Source organism: Mytilus trossulus, chromosome 11 (genome assembly GCF_036588685.1).
Source record: "Mytilus trossulus isolate FHL-02 chromosome 11, PNRI_Mtr1.1.1.hap1, whole genome shotgun sequence".
In the NCBI taxonomy this organism is placed as follows: domain Eukaryota; kingdom Metazoa; phylum Mollusca; class Bivalvia; order Mytilida; family Mytilidae; genus Mytilus; species Mytilus trossulus.
Window position 1 is genome coordinate 47,700,222 of NC_086383.1, and position 11,744 is coordinate 47,711,965.

General features: G+C 30.6%; 1 protein-coding gene across 1 annotated transcript; it reads left to right on the forward strand.

Annotated features, from left to right (window-relative positions):
• Positions 1–368: 368 nt before the first annotated feature.
• Positions 369–10,962, forward strand: LOC134690426 (neo-calmodulin-like). Its single transcript, XM_063550396.1, has 6 exons — positions 369–492; positions 5,967–6,003; positions 7,567–7,710; positions 8,053–8,223; positions 8,772–8,852; positions 10,792–10,962. The coding sequence occupies exons 1-6, from the start codon at positions 487–489 to the stop codon at positions 10,821–10,823; spliced, it is 471 nt and encodes a 156-aa protein (XP_063406466.1). The 5' UTR covers positions 369–486; the 3' UTR covers positions 10,824–10,962.
• Positions 10,963–11,744: the final 782 nt, after the last annotated feature.

The window sequence follows — 11,744 nt, forward strand, 5'->3', positions numbered from 1 at the left end:
CATATTATTAAATGTAATTATAATAATAATAGGTTAATATGTAATCAAGTTATCATAATCTTTTTATTCTTTATATCCAGACAATGCAAACTGATAGCAGATAAATGAACGTAATTTATGACGACAGTATTTAGTGTAAAAATAATGCTTTCGTCAAATAAGGTTTAAGTTTACGAATAGATAATTATATGGTGCAATTACCTACAAATATTATAAAACAGCGTATTAGAATATCACTTCTTGAATTGACAACATTTTAATTGCCATCTTAATCTTTACAAATGTTCGTGGTGAAAAATAAGTTAACTGCACCATATTTAATTATCGTTAAACGTGTATTGACATGTAATGGTTCATGACGAAAGCATTTAATTAAATTAATCTAACTTCTCAAAGTTAAACCAATATAAGACATTTAAAAATTGTATCCTATAGACTTTATACCTCTGCTATTAAAGTGAAAGGGTGTTTATTGATCAACTGAACATGTCGGTGAGTTGTTTACATTTAATATTTATAGATTTAATTTAATATCTCAATGATTCCGGAGACTAATTCTAGGTTTACATAAGCATCTTGGATCTTCAAAACCACGCTTTTATTAGTGATGAAACAAATCCTTTTTCAAGCCTTTTTTACAACCTTTGATGTTACAATACTGATCAGCCGTAGAGTCGCTGAGTTTACATGTATATTTAACCTCTTCGTTAGACCCCTCTATGTTATAATGATCAGCCGGAGTCTCTTAGCCAGTTTACATGTATATTTAACCTCTTCGTTAGACCTCTCTATGTTATAATGATCAGCCGGAGTCTCTAAGCCAGTTTACATGTATATCTAACCTCTTCGTTAGACCCCTCTTTGTTATAATGATCAGCCGGAGAGTTTCTAAGTTTATATCCATATTTAACCTCTTCATTATAATTAGACCCCTATATGGTACAATACTGATCAGCTGGAAAGTCTCCAAGTTTATATGCATATCTCACCTCTTCGTTCGAGCCCCTCTATGTTATATATTCTGATACTTCTGATCAACTAATAACCCTTCATTCCTTAAGAATAAGAAACTGTACGGAACAGATATTTCCACAGGTTCTCGTTAAAGGAATACTTCATTAAATATAATAATTTTATTTGTTTTATCAATATTGACAGCAACATTTTTATGTTTTCTGACAATTTGCAGAATACTTTCCATGTCCAAAAGATTAAAACACATTGATGTTGTTTTTAAGCATGCTCTTCATGTTTTCGATTTTTTGCTTGATTTTCGGAATCATCTTTTTTACCATATTTTGCCATCAAATAGTTTTGTCCTCTATAAACCCCTACTTTTCTTTTCATAATCTTATTTCATATAGTTTTAAAATTTCATATAGTTTTAAAAGCCATTTTTGAAAATCTTATAAAATCCCTCTTGTTTTTTCATAGTTTTTAAAGAGAAAAGTGGACAGTATTAAAAATGTAGAGAGAATCAGTTCCTACCAAATTTTTAATGGCTTACATGTATATCTCATAAACAAGCACACTGACCCTTCATTTTTTTCTATTTTTTTGGTTCCTTGTTCCTTTAACTACATACCATCAATTTATAACAGCCTTTTAAAAAGCTTGCTATTTTGAAACAGATTAGCGAACATCCTTAATACTAATGATACATGTATTATTTTGTTTATCGCGTGATAGAGTTAGTTGAAATATTCTGATTTTAGATATTGTGTGTAACTTGCACGCATTTACATTCAGCATAATTTTTTCATGTCAGCACATGTGTTAGCAATTCTAAATTCGAAGTTATTAAAAAAATTCTAATCGCCGTTTTAAAATTTTGAATTGAAGGACGATCTCCTTTTATTCCTATTTCAAGGATTTATTCTACTACAAAATCCTTGCTTATTTTAACACTTTGCTGTATTTGAAGAAACAAACTTAAATGTTTTCACAATTTAGTTTTTTAAAGAATATATTTATATATTAAATTTCGTGAGATACGCCAAAGGGTAACCATTTCAAAAAGAATTCTGATGTATTAATCGTCTAATGTGCAAATTTGAATATGCTTACTTTTAAAAATCTCAAAACTTGCAACGTTAATATTTTCGATCCGGTACATGAAAACGTCATTTCGGTACAAAGCAGTACTACAAATAAACATGAAGAAACCTTTTAGATCAAATCCTTAGTTGACTTTCACTTACAACATTTAGCTTAAACCATCCAAGTATAAAAATACAAAAAAATGTGTTGACATCACATTTTTCATTATTGTTGAAATTATAATTCATTGTAAAATCTTCCTTTTCAATAAACCATTCTGTTAAGTAATAATGAAGCTGTGACTTCTAAATGACTGTTCATGAATGTACTTGTGTTGTTGGATTACTGTTTGACTAACGTCTATCATTCACGAAAACGTCAAAACATCTATCAGTTGAGGGAAAGAAAAATATACTAAAACTTGATTCTAGCATTGACGCAATTCACGTACAGAAATTATTAATTTCAAAGAAGTTACATTCGATATTTGCTTATTTTCAATGAAGGAATGACTTTTCTGCAACACTCGAGCAATTCTTTTACCAATCCAATTTCACGTTCATAAAAGCGTGATCAATCTACACCACTTGTGCATTCTTTGGTTTATTAAAAATTCATAAGTTCATAAGAAGAAATATCAGTTAAATACATTAATGACAAAACATCGATTTTATTTATGAATGTTAGAAATACTATCAATTTTTGTCGGATTTATATATCGACTCCATGGACTCAGTCTATATACAATATTGGTACTTTGTAAGATATTAAACTACTTACTTAAGAAAGAGTTACTATAAATAAAATAAATAATCTTTATTTCAAGGGGATTATCTCATTAGTTAAAACTAATCTTCCTGAGAGTCCTCAAAATAATAATAACAAATTTATAAGAAGATATTAAATATATATCCGTACACTTTTATACGGCTGTTCTTTTTATCCTACAATAGTAATATAAACCCGCTCAAACTGGAGTCGAACAAAAGCTCAATCTGCATAATACTTTTATGTAATTAAAAGTATTGCTCATCAAAAGTCGTGCGTAGCCGTCGACGTAATTGTTTTCAAATATCTTCTCCTCTGAATCTATAGAACCTAACTTTAGGTAAATGATCATAAAGGTACCATGTCTAAAGTCTGGTCAGTCGACAAACATAATGATACATCGGTATGTCGCACAATTTGTCAAAGATCGTCGACTCTTACACTACCGAATACATTTTACAAAGCTTTGGTTATATCTATCTAGTATAAAATCAGTTTTTTTTTGTCTGATCAACAAACATGTCCACCTTGGTTAATTTGAATATACGTTTGCTCTTTTTTTTTATTGAAATAATAAGATGGCTCTTTAACTGTTTTTGCATCTTGAAAACCATATTATAGAAAACGTCTGACAGGGGAAAACATGTTCAGAATGTCAAGATCTATCTACTTTATATTTTTACCAATTAATCTTGTGGCATTCTATCCATTTAATACGAGCACAATACCAGATGAGCGATATCAATTGAGGTTTGAAACACGTATATTCCTCATATTGGAAAGTCCACTGTCATGATATTGGTGTTAAGATATTGCGATCGTAGTCACATTTTTAGTAGTGGGAAAAGCGTCTCATACTAACTGTGCTTTGGTCAACGTCTTTACACCCTATTAAAATTTCCGGAAACAGCAAACTCCCATATAAAATATGTACTTATTTAAATGAGGGGAATATTTATTTGTAAAATTGAGAATGGAAATGGGGAATGTGTCAAAGAGACAACAACCCGACCATAGAGCAGACAACAACCAAAGGCCACCAATGGGTCTTCAATGCAGCGAGAAACTCTTGCACCCGGAGGAGTCCTTTTGCTGTTCCCTAAACAAAGATGTTACTAGTTCAGTGATAATGGACGAATTAAATGTTAACAGGGATCTTAGTGCTAGTCAATTTATTTCTTAGCATTTATGTTACTAGTAAACAATTCGCATTAGTACCCAATCACGTATTACTTGTTTTTGTCAAAGCTATTTTAGATTGAAATAAAACTTAAAAGAAAAAGCTCATGTTGGAACGAATCTACAATTCCCTTTTAATTGCACATTGATTTATTTAGGTTTGCAATATATAAATAAGCGAATGCACAATTCTTTAAACACAAAATTAATTTTAGTTAAACGACTATAAAAATAACCGAAGGATTGCAAACTTAATCCACTATAAAAGTTATTCACTCTAAAGAAATGGCCCTATTTATTCACCAATTGAAAGCAAATTTAAAACAGCACAGTTGATTTAAAAACGTTTATTTTGAATCACATCAATTTCACAGGAATTTTTAAATTAAAACCTTTCTGTAATTTCTTAAGAAGTAATTGGTTCAAATATATTACGTTTTGAAAAACATAAAAACAATTTCTTTATTTCTAAACAGTAAAATAACAATAAAATTTGATTTCAAGACCTTTCAGTAATCTAAAAGCTTGAAAATCAGGCACTAATGAACAGGGTTACATCATTATACTATGACAAGACGTTTTACTATCTATTATAACTTCAAGATATCTCATATAATATATAAAATATCTTATATAATATATAAGATATCTTATATAATCAAGTTTTTATAAGATATCTTATATAGTTTATAAGATATTTTATAAGATGTCTTATATAATCCAGTTTTTATAAGATATCTTATAAACTAAAGAAGATATATTATATACTTTCGAAGATATCTTATACACTTTAGAAGATATCTTATAAAGTATATAATATATCTTATAAAGTATATAATATATCTTATAAAGAAAATTATATGAGATATCTTATAAACTTTATAAGATATAATATATAGTTCATAAGATATTTCATATAGTTTATAAGATATCTCATATGATTTATAAGATATCTTATAAAGAAAAATATATGAGATATCTTATAAATTATATAAGATATCTTATAAAGTATATAAGATATCTTATAAACTATATAAGATATCTCATAAAGAAATTATATGAGATATCTGATAAACTATATAAGATATTTTATAGACTATATGAGATATCGTATAAAGTTTATTAGATACCTGAAAGCTAGAATAAATAGTCAAACGGCTATCATATTATACATATACAAGGGAGGGAACGACTTATATATCCTTCAACGAGGAACAGGACGTATGGTTTCTCTCGAGCATTTCAATAAAAATAAAAATAAAACATAATGAGGCTATGATGAGTCCAACAAACTCGTCCTGATTATGCATGAAATATTTGCCAAAGTTCAAATTCAACTACAAGCAGAAGTTATGCATGAAGCAATCCGTCAACGTTGAAACTGGTAAACGCTGGAAAGCTGATGGGGTGTAAAATATTGACCGAAGCATATTTCCATGCTTTTACAAAAAGAATCATCTAATTTTTAAAATCACATTTGTATGCTACAACCATAATATTACGACATGAATATATTCTTTTGTTCTTTTTGTACCTTCATTCATCTCCCTCCGAATAGTACTTGTACATTTTGTATGAGCGAATAAAGTATATAACTTTAGGAAGTGTCGGCCAATCAAAATGAAGGAATTATATGAAACTTCTATGGCATGCAATTATTTGTAAATGAATATGACAATTGTAATTTTTATAATATCTAAGTAAGGACGACAGTTTTCTTGATTGTATTGTTTTTTATGTTCCGCCACTCAGTGGCCAGGATTATTGTGTTACTTATGTCTTCTCTCCGTTACTCGAGCTTCGTTATTTACGAAACCAAACAGTTGTCCGTCTTATTTTAGAATACCAGTGGATATAATAACTGTTTTTGTTTGTTTTGTATTGTATAATAGTAACTTGTAGATATAATTACGACCCTTAAACTAACACTTATTTTTAGTCTTTTCTTTATCAATTTAATACTTTATTATTTATTTCAGTCAATGAAAAGACAACTGAGTGAAGTTTCAAAACAAGGTATGTTATATATCAAAAGTTATATGATGTATTTTTATTGGGATATTTTTAGGCTTATTGTCTTTTTAAAAGATATACTTTTATTTTCACAGTACACTTTCGAAATATGAAAAGATTGTCTATGTGATATTTTATCGTGTGTTTTTCTATGTTGTGATGTTATGCTATTGTTTCAGAAAAAGGGAGAAGGTTTGGTACCATTAAAACGTCTAATCCCGCTGCAAATGTTTGCACCTGTCCTAAGTCAGGAATCTGATGTACAGTAGTTGTCGTTTGTTTATGTAATTCATACTTGTTTCTCGTTTCTCGTTTTTTCTTCTATAGATGAGACCGTTGGTTTTCCCGTTTTATTGCCCTTTATTGCTTGTTGTTCGGTGTGCGCCAAGGCTCCGTATTGAAGTCCGTACATTGACCTATAATGGTTTACTTTTTTTAAATTGTTATTTGGATGGAGAATTGTCTCATTGCCACTCACACCACATCTTCCTATATCCATTTCAGGTGATACCCAACACTTTCTCTAAAATTAATTTGGCTCCTTTAATATTCATAAAATTTTGTCAAAGTATTAACTTTGACCCTTTAACAAAAATATAAAAGTATAAAAAAAATGTGAAACAATCGTTTTGTCAGAAAAAATACATTGGTTGTATACAGTTTGACAAACACCAATGTTGATCATTGATAAGCTTAATATTCCTTTTACAACACAACGTAAATAAAACGTTTAGCTTACTTACCGAGTTATCTCCCTGTAGTGTTAGGTACCACTTTAATACGAGATCATCATGATCACAATAAAACCTTTTGCATAAACAAGTGCAGCTTGCCGCATGAAGAGCAGGATCTGTTCGCCCTTCCGGAGCACTTGAGATCACCCTAGTTTTTGGTAGAGTTCGTGTTGCTTAGTACTATATAATTTCTATGTTGTGTCTCATGTACTTGTCTGTTGGTCTTTTTCTTTTTAGTCATGGCGTTGTCAGTATATTAAAGATCTATGAGTTTGACTGTCCCATTGGTATCTTTCGCCCCTGTTTTAAATAACAATTTATTTTCCAGATATTTAGTAACCGCAGTATTTCTATTGAAACTTTGCGTTGGTAAAACAATGTCATCATTGTCTTTCAAATATGACGAGGGTAGTTTTTAACGATATTAAGCTCTCACAAATATGCTTTTTTTCATGATAACCTTTAAATATTAATGTTAAGCAGATATAGGAATTTGTGGTGTGAGTGCCAATGAGACAACTCTCCATGTTTTATAAAATGGTGCAATGTTACAAGTGTTTGGACAACTGTCAATGAAGGACATTTAAAGCCATTATTAGATAATTTCTACATGAAAGGCTTACTACCCACATTGTGCTGTTGAATATTTTTCGATAGATACTAGTTAATATATATTACAAAACCTTTTAAAGTCAGCCATTAAAACCTTTATCATTAGAAACATGACAACACCGATAAAGTATTTACATGAATCACGGTAGATATAGTGTCCGGCTTGAAACATAAATCCAGGAAGACCATCGATATCTATATTAAACTTATTTTATTTCAGCGATCTCGGAAACCTTTGCACTGTTTGATTCTGACCGTGATGGAAAAGTATCAAAGAAGGAGATCGGTGCCATGATGAGATCTCTTGGATATCTCACTTGTTCAGAAGAATTAGATGACATTCTACACAGATTAGATAGCGATGGTATACATATAATGTTTATCTTCCATTTTTCTATGTTGTGATTGAATATTTGCTCCGCTCACATGTCATGCATCGAATTATGTATCGACTAATTCATATTGAAAACTATCAAAGAGAGGCGAGAGATACCAACGTGATATGTAATTTACGATTGATACCCAAAAGTTCTAACATAAGATATAGCGTTCTCCTGACTTGTAATACTAGCAGTACTAAATAATTGCAGAACCTTGAGCATATTGTTCACTTTAAATATTATATTTTATTGATATTCTTTAAGTTCTTGCATAGAGTTGTATAATTTTATGACATTTTACTACATTACATTTTATGTTATTACAGGTAATGGTTATATAGACTATCAGGAATTTGAAGATTTTGCTATAAAAATTAACATGGTAAAAAAGGATACACTGGAAGATCCTGATTTTAGAGCAGCTTTTGACATGTTAGACAGAAATAAAGATGGTTTTATTGACCAATCAGAACTAAAATATTTTATGAAACAGTTTGGTAAGCTGATTTATATTTTTTACGTTAATAGAGGAAGTATTCCCAATTAAGATATGTCCGTCTGGCCTGTTACCTTTTGGCCAATTACGAGTGGACATTTGAGCTAAATTTCAAAGTCTTCAATTGGGCTGAACGGCCTGTGTACATGTAAATTTTCGGATTAAATGTGTAATTTAAAATGATAACCAATATTTGAAATGTAATAAATGACTTTCAATTTATAATATGTTCTTATTTAATGTACCACTTCTGTTCGCCTGACAATGTCGCCATTGGAGATTTAGTAAGGATTTTGAGCAAGAAGTCTGTATTGAATTGTGTTTCTGGTTAAACCTGTGTACAACACGCAGATGTAAACCAGCTAGGTTTGGTCAAGGACTGGTTCTGGTCCTGATTTAAAGATGTCAAACTCATGAAATGCTGCCTGATCAAAAATAAAATAAAATTTGCCAAAATGCCAAAGACGTATAAAATGATTTTATAAAGCAAACTGAAGAGGATAGTGATACATACACGATTTCCTTTATTGAAATATTATTCTTTTGCAGGAGATAAAAACGCCGAGGACGATTCTTTAGAAACAATCATAGATGCTGACAAAGACGGAGATGGTAAAATAAACTATAATGGTAAGACAGGTCTAAAACTGTACACATAACTGTACACATAACTTTAGTGGTAAGACGGGTACAAAAACTGTACACATAACTATAGTGGTAAGACAGGTACAAAAACTGTACACATAACTATAGTGGTAAGACAGGTCTAAAACTGTACACATAACTGTACACATAACTATAGTGGTAAGATGGGTACAAAAACTGTACACATAACTATAGTGGTAAGACAGGTCTAAAACTGTACACATAACTGTACACATAACTATAGTGGTAAGATGGGTACAAAAACTGTACACATAACTATAGTGGTAAGATGTTAACAAAAACTGTACACATAACTGTAGTGGTAAGATGTTAACAAAAACTGTACACATAACTGTAGTGGTAAGATGGAGACAAAAACTGTACACATAACTGTAGTGGTAAGATGTTAACAAAAACTGTACACATAACTGTAGTGGTAAGATGTTAACAAAAACTGTACACATAACTGTAGTGGTAAGATGGATACAAAAACTGTACACATAACTGTAGTGGTAAGATGGATACAAAAACTGTACACATAACTGCTACTACATAATCTGTAACACAAAACCACATATATACACTGTTAGACTTCCATTTACTCGTTCTAACACTTTGTTATAAGATGGGTAAAAAACTGTACATATAACTGTAACATAACTATAATGGTAAGATTGGTACAAAAACTGTACACATAACTGTAACATAACTATAGTGGTAAGATGGGTACAAAAACTGTACACACAACTGAAACATAACTATAGTGGTAAGATGGGTAAAAAATCTGTACACATAACTATAGTGGTAAGATGGGTACACAAAACTGTACACATAACTATAGTGGTAAGATGGATACAAAAACTGTACACATAACTGTAACATTATTTGCTACTACATAGCTATCTGTAACACGCAACCACATATATACACTGTTAGACTTCCATTTACTTGTATTAACACTTTGGTATAGAGTATATCGAACAAAGTCAATTTCAAAGATGCAATACAAGGAGGCAAAGATAAACCCCAATAAATTGATCACTCTATAAATTAAAGCAGGATGAAATATGAAGACTTTCCTTGAAGCATATGTTCGTAGTTTCCTGTTCAGATTACGTTCATCACGTAGATGTTCTATGTCAACTTTTACTACACTTGGAAAATGGCGACTTCGTCATCCTTATTTGAACGTTTTTGTAACAACAACCACTCAACATAATTGCTGCTAATGATAAGCAGTCAAAACACGACTTCAAACAGAAAAACATGAACAGACTACATATAGGTTACCTTAGATGGATCAAGCTGTGCATAATTCGTGATGAAATTACGATCCATTAAGACGCAATGAGCAATGCATTCCTATTTGTAAAATTTTTACTTAAGATTTTTTTCTTTGATCTGTATTTTTGTCTTTTTCTATATAAATTGATGAATACCATTTTACACTTTATTTTCAACATGCTAAAATCTTACGAAAGCGATTTTCTTGCGTATAAATTCATGTGTTTCAGGAACAAACACAAGTTGAGAAGGCAATGTTATTAAACGTAAGAGAACATCACAAAACAAAATGATTCTTGTTTCTTCGCCTCACTCACATGAAGTGTACTTGGATGCTCTGATACAAATCTTGTTATTGGGTAAATAAAAGCATGTAGATTTACATATCTTTTTTAAGCTCAGGATTATTTGATTGATTGGTGTTTAACGTAACTTTAAGCACTATTACGCTATTTCGTGGCGGTCAGTTTTTATTGGTGGAGGAAGCGGGAGTGGTCAACTCGCAACCTCGGTGATACAGTAGTTGGACAACTCACATCACTTGAAAACCGAAGTACTCTTTAGCTCAAAACGACCAAGAGCTTTATATAGTCGAAAGCATATTTGAGCAAAATGACTATTTTTGTATATATATTTTCAGAATATGCACAGCACATGAAAGGAAAAATATGAAGACAAGATTCCGCGCAAAGACATCATATCATAGTATCTCATTTAAAAAACAAACTATATATCATTCATTGCAACTGGACGATTTATATAATTTCAAATATTATATTTTACATTAAAGATGAATTCACGATCACCTATATGGCCAATTAAGTTATATTTGTCCATTCCAGTCTTTGCTTTTAATATTTCTGACGAAAGGTCTATTAAGACGGTTTCCAATTTCATATTCAAAGGAAAACAATAATTATATGTTGAATCACTAAAACATCCCTGCACGTACATAAAAAGCAAAACTAACAGTACAGCAATAAAATTGCTGTTTTCATCTAAAAGAGAAACAATCTAACCGAACGTCAAGTTCAGAAACAATTCATTGAGACAACTTGACAGGAAATTCCACAGGAATATACCATATAATTCAGTTGAAGTCACAATCATTAAAAAAAAAACCTGTCTAACCTACAGCGGGAAGTACCACACTTAAAAGAGCTTCTCTCACAATACGATTTTTCTAAAAGAAGATAAACAAATCACAATAACCATTGATAAAATGTTTATCTTAAGAGAAGAGTCTATTTCTAAGTTGTCAGATACTGGTATTTCATTTAAAACAAAATACCAGACTCATTCATTTTGTTTAATTGTTTTGAGAAAGGAGTTTTCATTTCTGAAACACTTTAAATCCATAGAGCGAGAAAGTCCTATTTTTCAGTGTTTGTAAGTTTGAAATTTGTCTTTTAGTAGAGGATGTATATTCTGAAGGCATATCATCTAAATGTTTTTGTGTACTTTTTTTTGTCTGTTTCTCTATAGGTTTTTTAGTCGTGGGGTTGCCTGTTTATTTTCTACTTCTGAGTGTGAATGTCACTTTCGCCTCTCTTTTGAGATACACAAGAACTTTGATGTTTATATATACATATT

Bases quoted from the DNA above. Each gene is read 5' to 3' on its own strand.
- LOC134690426 (XM_063550396.1), top strand. The intron at 6,004-7,566 runs GTATGTTATATA...ATTTTATTTCAG, and splicing joins GAGTGAAGTTTCAAAACAAG to CGATCTCGGAAACCTTTGCA. The intron at 8,224-8,771 runs GTAAGCTGATTT...ATTCTTTTGCAG, and splicing joins ATATTTTATGAAACAGTTTG to GAGATAAAAACGCCGAGGAC.